Raw genomic sequence first — 20,530 nt, forward strand, 5'->3', positions numbered from 1 at the left:
TGGACGGAATTCGAGGCGTTGCTTACGCAGTCCCACACAGCTGCGGTAGAGTTGTCTTTCATTTTCGTCCAACTTCTGAGGTAACCCGCAGAATTTTAAAGCTAGTTGCTTTCGAACGGTGTTCCTACAGCTGTTGTGCCAGCCATGCACGCAGAAGTACGAAAAAGTACCGGACTACTGCGACGTTTTTACGTCCTTTCGGCGAGGAGCCATGCGTTTCTACAGTGACTGCGGGCACGGGAGCAACAAACGACAATCCCAAGTTTTACACCGCGGCCGTCCGGTGGCGCTGCCTGTTCGGTTCAAAGCTGCAGCGCACTAGGCCTATAGTGGCGTTCGGCCTCTGTGAGAACCCTGCTAATGAACGAAACTCGCTGCAGTCCATCAGGGCCAGCCTGCAGCAGCACAGCTGCAGTGCCAATGCCACTTGCATCCGTGTCCACCACAAAGGGTCGATTTAGATCTGGAAGGCTCATAACTGCATCCTGAACTAAGGAATGCCTGAGCGCGGTGAAAGCTCGCTCTTGGCTCTCTTCCCTCCGCCATGGCTCGTTTTTCTTCAGAAGGACAGTGAGTGGATGTGCCGTCAGTGAGAAGTGTGGTATGAAGCTGCGATAATAACCAGCAAGTCCCAGGAAAGCCTGCAACTGTTTAATCATGGTGGGTCTTGGATAATCCAGTACCGCCCGCACTTTTTCTTCATCTGGTCTGCACTGCCCAGGGCAGATGACGTGGCCCAAAAACTTAAGGGACTGACGGCACACCTGCATTTTATCAGGGTTAATCGTAAGGCCAGCATTCTCAATGCGCTGCAACACCTCCCTTACATGCTCGACATGGCTCTCGAGACTTTCGGAGTAGACAAGGACATCGTCCAGAAACGCCATGGCGAAGTTGTGACTTATTCCCAAAGGTCGGCAAAGAAATTGGAGCTCACTCGGACTCACTCAAGAAATGTATTTTGCTGTGAGGGCTCACTTGGACTCAGACTCACCAAAATTTTCCTCAGCCGGACTCACTCAGACTCAGACTCACTAAACTTATGCTCAACCGGACTCACTCAGACTTGAACTCACAGACATATTACTCAAGCGGATTCACTCAGACTGACGGCTTCACCTGAGTCTGAGTGAACCTAGGTGAGTCGACTCATGAGTCTGTTGGCGTAAAATTACCTTCTTCAATCATGGTGTCAATCCTCTTTAACGCGAATACTCATATAATCGGTGATCTACGATACGCCTTTTGACCTTGTATCATCAAATACGAGTTATCATGATATATCATATATAATCATTATGATATATCAATCCAGCAAGGACATTTTTATTAAGTACACGACTCACAAGATAGTTTTATCAAGAACTTCCAATGAAAGAGTTGGCTGGAGGGAGGTCATGCCACCCCTTCCCCTAACTCGCGCCCCTGATCAATAAATATTGAGGTGGCGCATGAATGCTAGTGGGCTGAGATATATGTGAATAGACTTGAGTATAAACGTAAGCCGATATGAGGTTGATAGCAATGCTGAAGATGAGTAGATAGGACCATAAGTCGGCAGCAAAAGGTGGAGCTCACTCGGACTCACTCAAGAAATATAGTTTGAGCTTAAGGCTCACTCGGACTCAGACTCACCAATATTTTCCTCAACTGGACTCACTCGGACTCAGACTCACTAATATTGTCTTCAAGCGGACTCACTCCGACTCAAGCTCGCCAAAATATTACTCAGCCGGACTCACTCAGACTCAGACTCACGGCCGAATCTGAGTCTGAGTGAGTCTGAATGAGTCGACTCATGAGTGAGTTTGCCGACCTATGTTTATTCCTTGCAACAGCCGGTCCACCAAGGTCTGAAAAGTTGCCGGGCCACCTGCCACTCCGAAGGGCATTCTTGTAAACTCAAATGTGCCCTGATGGCAGATAAAGGCTATTTTGGCAATGTCAGCCTCAGACACGGGAACCTGAAAAAACCCCTGGGAAAGGTCGAAGCTTGAGAACCACACTGCACGGCCCAATCGCGCTAGCAGCCAGTCCGTTTGAGGCATTGGGTAGGCAGGTACTCGGGTACGTGCGTTCAACGGCCGGTAGTCCACAGCAAGCCGGTAGCCTCCAGACTTCTTGGCCACAAGCACTGGGGCGCTAGTCCAAGGGCTGGTGCTAGGCCCTTTTCCAAGAGGTCATTCACACATCCTTCAATGATCTCTTGCTTTTTTGCATTTACTGGCCGCAGCTTGCATCTCACAGGCGCACTATCTCCATTGTCAGTGCAGTGCTGAGCGAGGGTGGTACATCCAGGAATTGCAGTAAACAAATACAAATGAGAGAAGTCATCGAGCACCTTATTCATGGTCTGTATGCCTTCGTCAGCTGGGTACGAAAAGCACTTCTTCAAAGAGGCCCCACAGGCAATAAGATTCGCCGTCTTCCTCTATCGCGGTTGCAGCAGTCACATCTCTGTCACGCTTTGCATGTAGGGATATGCCTGTCGTTTCATCGCCTGCGTGCAGCACCGTGTCACTCGTGCGCGCAAACCCCAGTGCCTCGGGCAGAGTAGTGCCCTCTTGCTGGCGGGGGCACAAAGACGTACAGCGTAGCACAAGGTGGGGGATGGTTTCCTCTTCCTGCTCGCACACCCGGCACTCGCGCCATCCTGTTCCTCCGCCATCAACCACACGCAGCCTCCGAGACCCGCACCCAGCACACGCGCACTCCTCACTCCCCTCTCTCTCACAGTCCTGCCTTCCTTGTTCAAGTTGAATTCGGGCATGTTTCGGAATCCTAGAAATGCAGCAGCAAGATTGCCAATTGAGCAGCAGCATCGTGTATGATATCATCGGTAAAGCGACACAGCGCTGTCCAAATGTAATTGGTGCGATAAATTCTTGAGCGGGCATTTAAATGAAGCAAAGTCTGAAATCGCAACAATGGAAGCATATTACTCTCCTTACGAAAGTATTGTTGTTCGTGTACTACCTTGGCATTCTTCTCAGATCAAGCCTTTCAGGGTGTGTCCACGGTGAAAAAATAAAATAAAAATAAACAGCGAATGCAATGCATCTGGGGCATAAAACACCTTCCCTCACCAGGTGGATTCTGATGAGTGTAGACCTGGCTAGATGTTGGCTCTCATCCAGATTCTTGAGTCAGTCCAAACCTGTGCTGTATGATTCACTGCTGGAGATTCACTCTGACGTGTAGTAGCAACAACTGTTCTTGCATCCTTGCAACATTAATGAGGTGTGTTTTTTGAATAACATCATGCCTAATGTAGTGCACCCATCTCATTGATCATCCTCACTCACGTAGATGACTCAAACTAGTTGTGCTCACTCTAATGTACTTAGGTGGTAGCATGACATAGTGGTAAAACATCTTGCAGAAATTAAACGTGGTTTGTGTATGGGATTACTGCTGACATGGCTACTCATGAGTATTCCACAAGTGAGTGGCGAAACGGCAGGAAAGTTGTGGGCGCCATGGCAGAAGCTTGCACCGCTTCTTTTGTACACTATGGCAACTGAAAAGGGGCACTCTGGTAAGGGCATCCAGGGCATTCTGAAGTGCTAGGTTGCCTTTTCACAGAGTTCTAATTACTGTTGCAGCTTGAAAGCCTGAAGAGCAAAGTTTGGAAGCTTGAGGAGGTGAGTTTTTGTTTTCAACCTAATCGTTGCCTCACTGACATCTTGCTCCCGAATTTAGGAGAAGGAGCACTGGATGCTGGAATGGCAGCTACTGCAAGCCAAGTACGAGAGGCAGGCAAAAGTAAGACCATTTTAACAGTGGTGAACTTTTGTTGTTGGCTCTAAAGACAATCATTTTCTGTGAACCTCTCCTTGAAATAACCGTGCGAGTCCTGCTTTTTTCCTAGATTATAGCCAATCAACTCGCCCGGCTTGCTATGGAGAACTCCTCTTGCTTTGGACGCCCATTATCATGTTTCCTATTTCTTTCAGACTCAACGTCCAATTAATTCTTGTAGGAAGGAGAAACCTTTTTCGGCTCAAAACGAAACAAGAACACAGGAACACAATCAACAGGACGTGTGCGACCTTCCAGCTAGCTTATTCTACGCAAGAAATATGCATTTCACTCCGAGACACATGACTAGAGTGTGCATGCATAGCAGTGCAAGAAAACTGAGCTCCTTATCTGGAAGGGTCAAGGACTGTGTCCTACATGTGCCCCCTCTCTTCTGTGCCCTGCCCATAAACATCGCTTCACTGACCTTCAGATGGACCTGGTGACGTTGTTTTGGATTGTTAACATTGGGTTTCAATAATTATAGCAGCACTTGCCCTATGCACTGTTTGAGATAAAAGAAGTAAGGCAGCTTCGCATTAGTGGCGCCAAGCCTGAAGGAAGTGTGGAGCTGTGCAGCCCTCCTTTCTTTGTTCATAAGTACTTTGCCTGGTGGTTGACTTATAAATCAATGACATGTAGCGTAAGTTTAACTTGGATCACATCCAAGTGCTAGTGCCCCATGGAGATTCCAGAATGCATGCTTGCAAGCATTAATTTGGTTAAAATAAAATGCCATGCTGTTATAAGATATGGAAAAACATGTGCATCAGTGGTGGTGCTTGTAAAAATGCAGTATTTCATTTACCAAACTCTTGTGTTTTCTAGAATCTGGATTGGATAATTCTGGTAAAGCAGGCCATAAGTGGCAGGCGAAGTTGCTAGGCATATCAGGTAGCCAGGATCTTTGCTCAAAATTTGCAAACTCATCTGCAAGTAATCAGACGTGGGAGATTCGCAACAATTCTTCTGCCTGAGTTCCTGCATTTGTGTGAGCATTTGATGGCAAGATGTAAATATGCAATGTCATCGGACAGTTGTGAACTGAGCGTCTGGCAATGCAAGTGACATGCATTTCTTTTTTTCAGACCATGTTGCCGGTGTCTGGGCAAAGCCAGGGTGAAGGTCGGTCTCATCTGGCCTTGCGAGAGCGGCTCTGCTTAGACAGCATGTGCATGTGTTGCAGGTGATGGTCACGACGGCCAGCTGATAATGGATCACTTCAAGGCACGCATCAAGGAGATGATCCGGCAGAACCAACTGGCTGATAGCAAGGCTGTCTACTACTACTCCGAGGCTAGTCACTTCTTTTTTTGCTACCCAGGAAGAGACACAATGTCCTCCATGACACAAGTTCCTCCATGTCTGAGGAACTTTCGACTTGTGCTTTGACTTTCTCCGAACCCGGGAAATGCTCGGAAGTTATTTCAGAATATTTATGCTCTATGTAAAGCTTCCAAACAGTGTACATATAGCACGGCACGTGAATGTGATAGTAGAAACTCGGTCCGCCTTCCCTGAATTTGCGCGCTCTGCTATCCGCATACCTGCCAACTCTCCCGGATTACCCGGGAGACTCCCGGATTTTGAACATTTCTCCCGGTTGTACGGGTCATAAGAAAATCTCCCGGAAATCCAGTTTTGCCCCGCGCGTCCAGTGCTTTGCGCGCCCCGTGCGTCACGGTGACGCGTGGTGGGACGTTTTGCGTACAGATGCGCTACACGCAATTTAAAAATTGATCCTAAATGTGTTATAGGTTATATCAGCCGTTAATATTTCGTAGATGATGCGTTCGTGTACACACAAATCTATCCCACAAGTTATTTCGCCTTCAAAATTTTGTGTCACTACTGCTTTAAGTGGAGAGCCCAGCACTTAAAAGGGTAGCCGTTACCGATGTCTGTCGAGATAGCGTGTTCGCCAGCGCTCGCGACCGTCCCCGTCTCAACTGGTCCCTTGCCCGACGAAATAACTGGTAAGCAAGCGACGACAGGCCTCGCATGCGGAGCGATGTTATCGCATGTGCCCTTCGCGCGACGGTGACGGCCGGGTCGTTTCATCTCTGCTTCAACCGCGTTCGTCCCTAGCGCTAGCACACATTTACTCGCACGTGAAACAGATGATGCGTATGTGATGTTATCGGTTTGGACTCTGTACAGATCAGCGGCGACCGCAAAATCCCGCTGACAGTGTCCATATAATTGCTATCGCAGTACCCCCCCCCCCCCCCCCGCGGTCGGCATACTTCTTAACCCTCCCTCCCCCGTTGAGTAGATCTCCCGGATTCAGTTTCTCCAAACTTGGCAGGTATGTATCCATGATCTTGCATCAAAACAAACTCCCCAAGCTTGTGCTCTTGCAAAGCAGATTTTTTTTTACTGCTATGTTGGTTGCCAAAACGGGGTAATATTAAAGGAGCACTGACATCAAATTTACGCATGTCAAGATTTTTGCATCCACGAGTAGTTATCTATCCCCTAGTAGCGATTCGCGACCGAAAATGCAACTGAGGGACGAATAACTATCTGTTTTATTGATTTATATCACCGGTATCTAGCACGATTCAAAACGGGCGGCAAGCCCGCCATTTCTTAGCGCTGGCAGCGCTCCCTCGCGGTCAACTCCAGACCGCGCCCCAGTTTACCACTTGTCCACAGAAAGGAGTGACGTGAGCATCAGCTGCTCAGTTAACATTTCGTCTGCTAGGCGCGCACGTTCAGTCATGCCTTGTTGCCAGCATCGCCGTCGTCGCCGTCAAAAGTATCGACTATAGTGTTGAATACGGCATTCTGGAACTTAGAATCACCGCGATACGCGACGTCGCAAATCATTTTCGCTTCGACCCTTTGCAAAACAGCGATTCAAAAATGGACGCTGTTCCAAGCAGCAACGAGGAGGTGCCCGGGGACACACGCTTGGGCCATACTCGCTGGTGTGTCTCAATTAGCTATATCAGAGAATTTTAGCGTGCACAGCATTCCGGTATACGCAAAGGGTTCTATGGAATATCGGCATAGCGAATGCACACCAGCGGAGAAGTAGAATACGATAGGTTTCTACAATAACAATTCTGTGTGTGCCAGGTTCTTCTTTGCACCGCCAGATGGCCCGACCTATCCGGCCTCTCACGGTTACGGCTGCAGTAACCCGGTATTACGCTAGCGCAAGGAAGTCCACGTACGAACTAACATTCACTAATAACGCTACATGCGTGTTACTTGTTAGCGATGATATTTATCTATAGGCTGCTCCACTTCGATAGCTTGTGGTCGTGTTGGCGTGTACCGTACGTGTAAGAAACGCCACGCACTTTCCGCTTTTTCCGCGCTTCGACGAGCAGGTCTGTACTACGCAGCGGTTCCCCGACATGCTGGCACGTAGTCGCTCCGATTGATTGCACTCGCGCTGAGGATCACACGGCAAACCAGTCGACACGACACGATGAATCGCAGGCACGGATCGGGACAGCAAGGAGAGCCACTGGCTGGGAGTGAGAGCCGGTGAGAGCGTCGCCTGGCGTCGGCGGCACAATAAATACACTCAGATCGTCGACGTCATTGTTACTAGCGTATCGTCACTCAGGATGGTATGGTCGGAATGGATCACACCTGTTACGTAGCACTAGTGTCGATGTCGCAGCATGATCAATCTTCCGTTGAGCTTTCGTACGCTGTTTGCCCTCGAAATAAAATTACTTCCACGCGTCGGACGCCATTCAAATTTGGCCAAGGAGACCTATGCATACCGAGCAATCGAATGAAAGGCACATCTCGACTTTGAAATTTGATGTCAGTGCTTCTTTAAGAAAAATGTAAAAATATAACATTAATTGAAGTTACGTAAAGTACAGCTGTCAAAAATGCATCTGATATAATAAGCAAACAAAAGCGGCCCTTAAAAAGCCCCCAAAGCAGCACCCAGAGGTCGAAATTTAGTTGTGGTGTTGCAGTTGTGCACGAGTCTACAACGAACACATAGCCGTGAGAATTTTTCGAAACAGTGCTGTAATAGGGGACGCGTTTGGTGATCCACAAGAGACCCTCGCTCGTTTCGCTCTTTCCTTCGCTCGTCTCTGCTCCTGGCCGAGTGCTCCTCGTCACCGTGTGAGGAGGAAGAGCGGCGAGCACACTTACCTGTGGGCAAACAAACAGGTTCTTTCTGCGGATGACATGAACAGCTGCAAATATATTGACCTCACGAAAGGCCCAGAGAGGGGAAGGGATTGTTTCTCGGAATTTTTGGGGCACCCGCAGCTCAAAACGCTGCTGCGTTTGGCATTGTTGATTGTGACAGCATTCTGAACTCGGTGGGCGCATTTACTTGAAATGTTAAAAATATTGGGGGAGGTTTAGGGGCCCTTTAAGCATGTGATCATGACGTTTCGTGAAAACATTTTGAAATTATTTATTAAGGTGACTTGCAATCTCATTTGGATTTATTGCAGTAAAAGAGTCCTTTAACTTGCATACCCTGTTAGTATATAATTCACCTAGATATGCTCTACTGATTCATGAGTCTGTTTTTTCTTTTTTTTTTGGGCTATCATGAACTCTCACTATCTTGCAGGACCACATGCGTTATTTGAGTCTTCCGTATTTCACCTCCAGCCCTACTTTGACATTTCTCCAGTTCAGTTTTTGCAATTTGTCGCTGTTATTGCTGAAAAGTATGACGTCGTCTGCAAGCAGTGAATTGCCAAGATATTCCGTGTTGATCTTTTAGGGGTTCTTATTAAATTGAATGCTCAGACCTTTCTATGGCTTGCACCACTTGCCAGCCAAGTGGCAGTCACTCTTGCTCGCACTTCAGCATCAGCCTTGGCAGTTAAAGCTGTGACCCCCTATCCCACAGTTCATGTGGAGTCGTGACAGTGATGGGTTTCAGGACAGCGGGGACAGTGATGATTCCTTCAACTGTAGTTATTACCTGGGTTTTACGTCCCAAAACCACGATATTGCCACACGCTCCTTTCTTTCTATGTTACCCGCCCATTGCAGGTGTAGCTGCTGTCTTGGGCAAACCACGCCAGAATGTCTGAGAATATTCGAGATTTTAATAGAATCATCTGTTAGGCTTGGGCGCGCAAATGCGAACAGCTGAGTCCATTCTCGAACTAACGTGGCCACCAGCGATAGGGCTCAAATGTTCGATGCTGCATGTATAAATGCCTACACACTTTGCCGCGGTTTATATTATCCACGGCCGACACACTGTTCACTGCTATCAGTCTACAGCGTCTATTGCTTGTACTTTGACTTTTCGCTTCCTGGGCACAGGTTCGCCCAAATAAAAAGTTTCGTCTTGAGCACACAGACTGCTTCCTTCGTCAGCGTCACGACCGCGTGACATCTGGTGGAGGTGCCGTTTGTTCGTGTTTCGGACGCCCCCATCAAGCCGTGAGCCCAGTCCAAGTTGCGAACGAAACATCGACACCAACCCCGACCAGCGAGCTAGCTGCAGGTAGTGAGGCCTACCACCAGAGCACGGGGCCCTACCCGATAAGACCTGGAAGACCAAGGCCATGACCATGACTGCGGCAATGATGACAGCCACTGTGCCACCGCCGGCCACGACAGTTGTGCTACATCAACCCAGGGAGCAGCCAACCTTCCGAGGACCATCCTTCGAAGACCCAGAAAGCTGGCTTGAAGCGCACGACCGGGTGGGCGTTTTCAACGCCTGGAGCAGTGTAGACAAGCTACAGCTTGTCGACTTCACCTTGGAAGATGCAGCTAGGACATGGTTCGAGGACCAAGAGCGAACCCTGACAACGTGGGACGTTTTTCGTACCAGGTTCCTGGCAGCATTCACCAGCATCGTCCGCAAGGAGAGGGCCGAGGCTCTGCTCGAAACCCGTGTGCAGCTGCCAAACAAAAACATGGCACTCGTCACAGAAGAAATGAATAGACTGTTCCGCCACGCAGATCCTGACATGCCCGAAGAGAAGAAAGTTCGCTTCCTTATGCAAGGAGTCAAGCAGGAGCTCTTCGCTGTACTGATGCAGAACCCACCCAGCAGCATCCAAGAATTTCTCTCTGAAGCAACGACAATAGACCCTTTTCATAATTGTAAAGCTAGCTTTCCTGCCATGCAGTTTGCCCAAGTAATGGCGGCTAGTCACTTACTGCAAACAGCGTGTTCAAGCGCATTTTGCTTACGCTATGACGTGGAAAATGTAGACTCGGCTCTCTTGACATAAATACGCATAATAGACAAGCCTCAGCACGTGCAACTAGGACCTCGTCTCCACTCTAAGCAAGAGAGATGCCGCCATTAGTTGTTCAAATATGCAGCGCAGAGAAGCGCACTTGCGGATTATGAAAAGGGTCTATTGAGAACTCTAGAAATGTGCACTCGACAGTAATACCGTCGCCTGATTCCAGACAGCGCCGTTGTTCAAGCCCTTGGAACCGACGACCTGCGCGAAACTATCCGAGCCATCGTGCGAGAGGAGCTCCGGAAGCTCTCTTTTCCACAGCCTGAGGCGACATCGATTGTACAAGTAGTACGCGAGGAAATCCAGCAGTCACTCGATGTTCCTGAGCCAGCACAGCCGCAGCCTCAATCTATCAGCTACGCTGCTGCAGTCCGCCGCCCCATTCCCCCTCCGCGACAATGTCAAGAAACTGCATCGCTGCAGTTCCGTCTCCAGACACTGCCGCCGCCGCCACCACCACCACCGTTGTCCTACTGTCCTTCTGTTGGCCAGCGCTACACGCCAAGGAGAACCGACATTTCGTGTGCCCCTGACAGCTGCCTGCTCTGCTACCACTGCGGGGAAGCTGGCCACACCTACCACCACTGCCAGTACCGACAGATCGGGCTACATGGCTTCGCCATAAATGCGCCGTGTCCACAGCGGGGTGAACGACCACACGACATTGCCGACTACCTCGCCGGAGCTCAGTGGACACCCCGAGGGCTTTCCCGATCGCCGTCGCCAGGCCGCTACGTCTCTCCCCAACGGCAACCATACACTGGCCCAACCCGGGGCCGGTCACCTAGCCTGTATCCGGAAATCTAAGGGCAGCAACCGATGGAGGTGCAGTTGCTGTACAACAAAATACCAAAGGTTCTCCACCGCCGCCAACGCCACTGTGATGATGAAAAACGGAGCACTGATGTCGAAACTTCGCGGCCCGAAGAGGACCTGATGATGCAACGTCGAAGCAGTGGGACAAACCGACATAGCCGTGATCCGACACCGTGACCTAACCGCAACGCAAGGCGACGAACTAGCGGCCTCGATGTTCTCATCGACAGCCACAACGTCACCGCTCTCGTCGATACTCGAGCCAACTATTCCGTCATCAGTGGGCTGTTCGGCGTGAAGTTGAAGAAAGTTAGGACTGCTTGGGAAGTCCCCGAAATCCGGACCACTGGAAGCCATCTAATAACGCTGTCTGTAGTCTGCACAGCAAGAGTCACCATCAGTAATCATGCTTATTCTGCGAGCTTCGTAATCTTGCAACATTGCTCCATGGATGCTATAGTTGGCATTGACTTCTTAAACCATCACGGCGCCGTCATTGACTTAAGAAGCAAGTTGATAACCCTGTCGTCAGACAAAGCGACACCACCGGATACGAACCCATGTCAACATGCCCTGGTTGTGCTTGAGGGTCAAGTCCCCATTCTGCCTAGATCCAGCATCATAACCGTAAAGGCTGAATACATCGAAGGTGTCATCGAGAGCGATCAGCGTTTGCTGTTAGACCATGACATTTGCATCACAAGAGCCATTGCTTGGTTGCATGAAGGAAAAGGAAGCATGATGCTAATGAACTTCAGCCAAGAATACAGACACCTGAGCAGGGGCATGACAATTGTGTACATCGAAGAAATCTTGGCCGTCAGCGATGCGTTTGCCTTTTCAGATTCTTACGAAGCTACAACGACGATCCCAATGCCTGAGCCATCCTTTGACGTAAACCCAAGCCTTCCCGCTCACCAACAGCAACAGCTCCGATGCCTTCTGAAGGAATACAAGGACTGTTTCTCGTTGTCATCGCGGGTCCGGCAAACGCCCCTTGCTAAGCACCGTATCATAACGGAAGAAAATGCTCGACCACTCCGTCAGAGTCCCTACCAAATGTCGACGCGAGAACGGGAGGCTGTTTAGAAACAAGTCGACAAAATGCTATGCGACGACACCATCCAGCTGTCCAATAGTCCTTGGGCGTCACTAGTGGTGTTAGTGATGAAGAAGGATGGAACCCTACGTTTTTGTGTCGACTATCGTTGCCTGAACAAAATCACGGAGTGTGTGGTCATTCAAAAGTCAGGAGTCTGCATTGGCTCCAAGGCTGCGTGTGTTCTTAGCGAAATATTTCTGTCTAAAGTTGATCGGGCTATCGATGTCAAGCTGGGTAAGATTTCTGTTCACGCTTTTTGCCATGTGGACGATTACCTGGTTTTTGTTAACGGTCCACTGGACGACTGCATTCTAGTGGTTCAAAATATTTTTAGAGGATCGGAGCTGGGCTCTAAAGGGGTTTTGCAATACTTTTTCAGCATGGTCAGAAAACACTGCCAATCGGTAGTCGACGCTCTGGAGAACACATGTGCCAAACAGTACAGTGCTGCACACGGCCTGGAAATAATAATATCTGGGGTTTTACACCCCAAATCCACAATGATTATGAGGGACACCATAGTGGAGGGCTGTGGAAATTTTGGCATTCTGGTGTTCTTTAACGTGCACTGACATCGAACAGTACATGGGCCCCTAGCATTTTGCCTCCATCAAAATGCGACCACCGCGGCCGGGATTGAACCCGCAACCTTCGAGTCAGCAGCCGAGCACCGTAACTGCTACACCACCATGGCGGACTTTAACTGTAGTTGTTTATTCACCTCAGTTGAACAACACACATGCCAATTTTTCATCCTGCTAGTCTCCTGCTAGTCTCTGATGAAAGTTATTTGGTTAAAAGATATTATTTGCCCGGATAGGAGCAAAGAAATAAAGGGAGGCACCCTAACGATAGGAGGGAAAGTGGTTTGAACCAGATGAAAACAGATTCAGCTGTTGATGCAGAAAAAGCACAGACACAAAGAAAATGTCACCAGGCTGCCAGCAAATTTTATTTGCTAAAGGTTGGTGGAAGGAAGGACACACCTTTGAACCATAGTCGCTAGAGGTTTTTCTGGTGGCCCTTGGGGACTGCCTTTTGTTGTGACACTTTTTGTTCCCCTTGCAGTGCAAGGCTCTTCAGAAGAGGCTCCACTTGGCAGAACAGCACCAGCTGGAGCTTGAGAAGCAGCTCCAGGACAAGCAGCTGGCACTACAGCAACTGAAGGTAAGCCACTGGTCATCCATTACTGATCCACGATAGCATTCATCGTGGCTGTTGCGATTTGACGTTACACTCTCCAGGACACTGGAAGGAGGTGGCGACCCACCCCAGGTATGCATTCGATAGAAAAAGTTTGTTGAATTAAAGCAGGTTACGCAAGAACCAAATAAAAAAAAACCGAGTAGCCATTCCGCTCTGCAAAGGTGAATGACCAGTGAAGCTGTTTAGCACATGGCAGAAGGGTGACACAAGGGAGGCCAGTTGGGTATGAAAAGCCAGGTTGTGTATGTACCCATCAGCGTTCAAGCCACTGCGCAGAGTCTACTGCGACACATCGACGAAACCACTATTAAGGTTATGGGTAGGGTTCACTGCAACGCACCATGTGGGGAAGCCACCTTACAAAGACCAAGGTTACATCCATACCTTGGGAGCCTGCTTCACTTGTAAACACGAATTCATTGCTGAGAAAACGTTTTTTCTGAGGCAATATAAGCCGCTTTGTGTCAGAAGGCCCTAAAGCGTTTTCTTATTTCATTAATTATTTACAGTTGCCCTCTGTGCTCTTCGAGAGCCCTATCTATGGTGGCAGAAAGTACAATACATTTGTGCGGTCCAGATGTATTCACGCTTTGCACTTATGGGTGTGTAGTCTAGTGCTTCAGACACTTGCCTTCAGGGTGCGTTGGCCCCAGTCCAGATGCCAGCACTGGTAACAAAACCTTTATCTGAAATGCATTAGTTCCGCCATTTCATAAAGGGTGTCAGGCAGTGGCTTAGCCAGAATTTTTTCCGGGGGGGGGGTGAGTTCAACCATGGCTTATGTATGTTTGTGCATGCATTTGTATGTGCGCGTGTATATGCACACATGTAAAACTGAAAAGGGGGTGGTTTGAATCCCAGCCTCTGGGTCGCACTTTAAGAGGGCACCAGGTAGTACACACATCAATGACTGGCCAAATTGTATACAGCTTCACTGTACAAACAAACTTTGAAAATTTCTAGGACTCTGCTAATACACTCAAACCTCATTATAACAAAGTCACATATACCACGAAAATAACTTCGTTATATCCGAAAATTCGTTATAAACGTTTATTCATAACACTGTGTATTTCTGACAACACTATTCCTCATTTGTTATAACCGATAATTCGTTATATCCGTGTTTGTTATATCGAGGTTTGAGTGTACTGTAAAATCTCAAGTCAAGGCCACACATGGGCTGCACTCCCCATTTTTGGACTAAGCAATTGAGAAAAACAAGTTAATCATGTAATAGCTGCTCTCAAATGTTCAAAATACAGTTGCGCTACCATGTTTGCGCTGCAAGCTGTGATCTCCAGCACAAAGCTTTTGAGCACTTGCAGTGCCATAACTTTTTAATCTGCAACTGTTGGACGTGGGCTTCCATGCCATGCAAGCAGTCACTTTTGGCAATATTTTCATGCAATTATTGCTGGATGTGTTGGCATCTCCCTGTGATCACGTTTGTGGCCCGGTGTATCAACACTATAGCTAGGTGGGCGAGTTGGTGTCGCATTCTGATATGAAACTTTGAGCACAAGTAAATGACGCAGGACGAAGAAGGGAAACACACACCACAAGCGCTCATAGCTTAATCTTTATTAGATGACAGAACCTATAGTCGGTGACAACCTAAGAATAAATAGGTATAAGCTCCGCCCACGAGGCCGCATTGCTCATAGTTTGCATGCCTCCGCGCTACAAACGAAGTAGTTCCTAATAATAATATCTGGGGTTTAACGTCCCAAAACCACACTATGATTATGAGAGACGCCGTAGTGGAGGGCTCCGGAAATTTCGACCACCTGGGGTTCTTTAACGTGCACCTAAATCTAAGTACACGGACCTCAAACATTTTCGCCTCCATCGAAAATGCAGCCGCCGCGGCCGGGATTCGATCCCGCGACCTTCGGGTCAGCAGTCGAGCGCCATAGGGAACCAGCGCTGGAGTTTCCGCGGCCGCCCTGGCGGTCAAAGCGCGCATACTCCAGCCGCTCCTGCGGACGAGAGTGGCGACTGGATGAGGCGATGCGGGCGCGTATCGCCGAAACAAAACAAGAGGATGCTGGCGGTACTGTTGCGCATTCAACAGCCACAATACGTAGAAATGAGGGAGTACGTATCCTTCTATGCTTTTCTTTCTAAAACATATGAATATGAACGGATGCGGCGTTCATCCCGGCAGTCAGGCGAGCACAGTATGTTCTGCTCTTGCTCTACTGTCTAGTGGCGTAGGGCTGGTTTCTAAACCGAATTGCGCGTGCCTGCTAGATTTATTCGATAGTGAGGGCCACCAGTGGAAACCGGGGCCAGCGAGCGGAATTTAATCGGTTTTTTTTGTCGTAAATAAAACGTACATATTATGCAGCATGCGGCATATGTAACAATTTCTTCATCTGACCACCACCAAGTTCATTTCTGATGCCACCGCGTGCAGTGAATGATACGATAGGCAGGCGGTCTGCATCATTTGCAAACAGTTACGCAGAAGGAAAGCTGTCTGTCTACGAGATGTGTTCGGGGGCACGTTCGCCGAAGCCGCTGCACAGTTGTGAGAAATACGCACGCGATGGATGCCTCCGTTGAACTTCACTTGTGCTACAGACAGAGTTGTTGTCACAAACAAAGCAGCGGACTACTCAAAGCTTAGCTTACTGGAGTCAGCCGATGCGGTAAAGCTTCTTTGTGCATTGGCTGCCGCGGCGAAGTGCCATCGCAGTTATGCCTCGCTAGAAAAGGGTCAAATGTCTTGGATTCTTACTCGCCGTTTAATTCGCCTAACGTACTGTGTTAGTTTTTTCGCTTGCCTGTGCCTGCTTAGAATAAACGTGTTTGATCAACATCGACAATTGCTAGCGTTTTACGTGCCAAACAAGGTATGATTGTGAGGCACGCCGAAGTGTGGGAATCGGGATTAATTTTGACAGCTTGGGGTTCTTTAATGTGCACATAAATCTCAGTACGCGGGTGTTCTTTGTATTTCAACCCCATCTAAATGCGGCCACCATGGCCGGGAATCGGTCCCGCGCCCTCGAGCATAACAGCGTGACACCATACATGCTATGCTAGCACGGTGGTTTGCTTGATCAACGTCCGCGTGCATACATACCGCAGGCTGGGCATACATACCACGGCAGAAAAACGTTGACGCGGCTACCCCTTGCCTCTTATTATTATTTTTTTTTTACTGCAGAAGTGGGCAGCTGGTATCGACGCAGCACGTACTTATCTATGGAGGCTTGTGAGCCTGCACTAGCTTGACACAAATCCCAGGACGCAACCAGAAAATGGTGACGACGGAGTCGCCGCCAAGGCACAGCACTGTCTCTTTGACGCCGTATGCACAGACGTAGTTCGCTTTGCAGGGATTCTCTCCGTTTTCCAATGCTTTCCTGAGAAAGTAGTCTTCAGACAAAGTTATTTTTTTCTAAACCATAGACCAGTATTACTGGCGCAATGGCTGATCGAGCTGTTCGCGCCAAAATGAAGCACGGGAACGGCGCACGCGCGTGCGCTCACTGCGGTACAGTGCGGCCGGTCGTCTGAGCGCGAGCGGCATGGCCTCCGAGATTAGCCAATGGCGCGGAGGCCATGCGAGCTGCTGAGTTATGTCGCGACTCCCCGCCAGGCGCCCTTCTTCGGCGCGCCACCTATCCAGCGCTGGTCTCCCATAACCACTAGACCACCGTGGCGGGGCAAACGAAGTAGTTCCTAAACAATGACAATAATTTTAACTCATAAACCTTATTTTGCAATACTGCACTGATACTGAAATAAAGAAAGTAAAGCTAGATAAAATAAATTGTGAAGGCACGGAGTTCAGCGTCAGCATAACAGTATATGTGTTGTTTAAATCGCACCCTCGCCACGTTCATCTCGGAGTCTATACGAAAAAGTAATGTACATCTCAAAGGCGATGTTTCTGAGCAGTACCTAATATGGCATTAAAACAAAGAATGCCAGATTTAACATAAAACTTAAAATAAAGGAATCGTTATTTTACGGTTTCACAGAACAAAACAGGGACATTAATCACGTTTAATAAGGTCGTTTGTAATTTTTTGCGAAACTCTCGCCGCCAGTTTCCTTCACTGCCTGCCGTAACTATGGCAACTGTGACTCAAAGCGAAGTGTGGCGAAGTGGTCTGAGATCGCCTTTGTGAATTTCGACTCTGGTGTTGCCGTAAATACCGCATTTGCGCCTCTAGTCGCCGTGCTTGTAATCGTGTTTGAGGAAGACGCCAAGGCTTCATTTGACGTATTGTTTTATCGAAATAAAAGCGTGTTGCACACATGGCGTTTAACTGTGGGGGCCATTGCGTGCGTTGCCGTTCACGCCAAGGAGGTGCACGCGGCTAAATTGGCATTGACTAAAAGCTTTACGTCGGATTGTTTCTCGCTTCGACAACTTGCACTGCCATTACCCCTTAAGCTCTTGAACGTTCAAGTTTTTAGTTAATTTATTATTTATTTATTACATAACTGTGTCACCCCAGTGGGAATTACAGCAGGGGGCCCACTTTTGCTAGAAGAGGGGAGGTATATATATCTATACGTAGATTGTGAAGAGGCTGTCATCGGTTGCCGCAAGACAAATAGGAAAAGGATACACGCTTCTCAAAAGACAGTTTATTTGTCAACGTTTCGATCGGAGACCGATCTTTATCAAGGGAAAATTTACGAGGCTTCGATGCGCTTTTATAGCATCGTCCTCCGTGCAGGTAGAGCGACAAAAAAATAAATAAGAAAAAATGTAGAAATGAAAAAATCAGGAGCCAAAAGATGACAAATGTACACTCTGACATAGAAAAAGCGCGTGCATCTTCGAAGAAAACAAGGAAAACATACAGATGTCTACATAGATAATCTCGGTGGACACAATCAGTAAGTACATTCCTTTCGTACATTGTCAAGCCCCAGCTCTCCGGCTCCCCCCTCCTCATTTGTTCGTGAAGCATAGTGAGGGGGTGAGGCTTCACAAGAAGGGATAAGCGCTTAAAAAAAGGGGTCTATGCACTATAAGCTTCACGAGTTTAATATAAACAAATTATCACTGCGCAACACATGCACACAATACACGCGAAACGCTAAAAAACGCACGTTAGACAAAAACAAGGATTCCAAACATGATATCGTGAAGTATGATGCAACGCCATTAAAAACAAAAGCATTTTTTTTTCACTCAGTAATAGCTTTAGCGGCGTCACTTCAGCTACGATCACGATCCATGCAATCGACGTGTCACAGCGAGCGCATCATTTCACGGTTTGTAGACAACGATTACCTCGAACGGCGTTTCTCATTGCAAGGCGTTCGTGCGTCGAGCGCGATACTTACGCGACGGGCAATTCAACCTACCACATCATTCTGGGCTGGTGGAACTAAATTCCGTTAATACGACGCAACTGCGCCAATAGGCACACGTCACATGATCACAAGGAAGTGGCTAGCGTTACGTCTAGACGTAACGGTAGGAGCCGTTGCAGTTACGTCTGGACATAAGAATAACGAGTCTTAAAAGTTACGTCCAGCGTGACGATACAAATACAGCCCGTTAGACTTACCGAACCGATTGGCCTCAGTGGCGCAGTGGCTAGCGTGTCGTGCTCGGAACCTCGAGGGCGTTGGTTCGAACCTCCCTGCTAGGTGAAATTTTTTTCTTTTCTTTTTTTTTTTTGTCTCAGGTGTTGCTGAAGTCTGTTGCCAGAGAAGCGCGACGCGGCTCGTGGGTTACGTGCGCCTCCGCCTGCCCCGAAGGGGCAGGCGCGCGGGCTCAACAGCGCGTGGCCGCGACAGCGGCCAGTAGCGCGTGACCGTGACCCTGCCAACCGGCCATTGAGCGATAGCGAAATGGCCGCACTCGCGAAGCGAGGGCGAAGCCACGATTAGTTTTCCGCGCCCGAAGTGCGCAGAGGGCCTTCACTGAGCAACAGGAGAATGATGTACTCAGTCACGTCTGTGCATCCGAACTAAAGTCCGTAGATTTATCCCTGCTCTTCAACAGGGAAAAATCTAGGGACTTTAAACTGGACGTAACGATAGCGGTGACTACAGTTACGTCTGGGCGTAACCCTAGCAACAGCCTAATCACAAACGCATCAGATGACCACAATTATCTTCTTATAAATCACACACCACTGCGTATTCTCCACAGCTGGTTTGTTTCGCATTGTGTTGCGCTAACGGGCTATGTTGGTCGCTTTCTTTCTCTCACGCTTCGTCCGCACATACGTCGCTTATATAGGCGCACAGCACGGCGCATATCACAATAGATCACCAAGATTCCCATGTCGCGAGCTCCAAGCAACACACACACGCGCACATGTGGCAACGCTAATGCCATGGCTTTTGCGGGCGGTAAATCGTGCACAGACGCGCACATTCCGACTTCACTTCCACCTCACTGCGCACGAAGCGAGGCGGTAAATGCAGGAGAACTATCCTCAGGTCACGTGGGCATAAAGTCACGTGATCAAAGCGATAGCTCATCTAGGTACATCTTCACCTAGGAGCAGAGAGTGTGTCTAGGGACGGTTTAGGTACAACCACCGAACACGCGGAACACGTAGTACAATCGCGTGGTGCGTGATGGGTGTGTGTGAGAGGCATGAACGGGGTGGGCGTGTGTCCACAGCTTCCGAGCTAGTAAAGTTGCGTTAATTCGTTGCCACTTAAAACGTGGCAGGCCGTTTCAAGCACGTCTTCATTAGCACTGAAACCGACTCTTGGGAAAAGAAATACAGGCAAGTGAGGTGTGAAAACGCAATGTGGAGTGCTAAATGTTGAGAAAGCGCCTATGAACCAAATGTACTGGCAACAGCTAGGTTGCGGCATTTTCATTGGTGTCATGTGTGCTGACTCTACGTAGTTTCCGTGAATGGTTTGAGAAGTGTTTTGCGTTTCTTTTCCTTCATGTATTGCATGAAGCTGCACACATTTTAAGTGTCCCGTAGAAATGCTTGTACGCAAGAAGAGTAGCTTGGGCTTGTTCGTGTACATACATAACGCAAGCGGAATAGCTCACACCGAGGCAGGGACGGTGTAAGCAAGTCGACACGAGAGCATGTGTTGTCTTGCTTGCTCCGTCGCTGTCTCAGTATGTGCTATTCCGCTTGCTCGTGCTAGGTCTAAGAGGTGCTAGCGCGCGCCCCGGCGCTTTCGCTGCCGTCCATCGAGAGCGTCCGACAGTAGAAAAGAATCGCTCTCCGCTAACTCGGGAGACGGGAACGCGAGGCTCACTTGTTGCGGGATCGGCAGGAACTGTAGGTAAACTGGGAAAACTTGGCATCGCCTCATAGGGAATAATCGAGCTCTTGATTTCTCTCGTGGTTGACGCTGCACCGTCCCTAGAATTCCCCAGAAAGCGATGTTATACGGAGCGGTGACGTCTGCATCGAACCAC

General features: G+C 48.8%; 1 protein-coding gene across 2 annotated transcripts in view; it reads left to right on the top strand.

Moving 5' to 3' along the window:
* Positions 1-20,530, top strand: part of LOC119373741 (protein phosphatase 1 regulatory subunit 21) — a 175,310-nt gene that overhangs the window by 114,845 nt on the left and 39,935 nt on the right. For both annotated transcript variants that reach the window (XM_037643806.2, XM_049410767.1), the window contains exons 16-20: positions 3,606-3,644; positions 3,703-3,765; positions 4,890-4,926; positions 4,988-5,097; positions 13,006-13,104. In XM_037643806.2, coding sequence (XP_037499734.1) covers positions 3,606-3,644; positions 3,703-3,765; positions 4,890-4,926; positions 4,988-5,097; positions 13,006-13,104 — 348 coding nt within the window. The remainder of the gene's footprint in view (positions 1-3,605; positions 3,645-3,702; positions 3,766-4,889; positions 4,927-4,987; positions 5,098-13,005; positions 13,105-20,530) is intronic.

This window comes from Rhipicephalus sanguineus, chromosome 11, assembly GCF_013339695.2.
Source record: "Rhipicephalus sanguineus isolate Rsan-2018 chromosome 11, BIME_Rsan_1.4, whole genome shotgun sequence".
NCBI classification, from domain to species: Eukaryota; Metazoa; Arthropoda; class Arachnida; order Ixodida; family Ixodidae; genus Rhipicephalus; species Rhipicephalus sanguineus.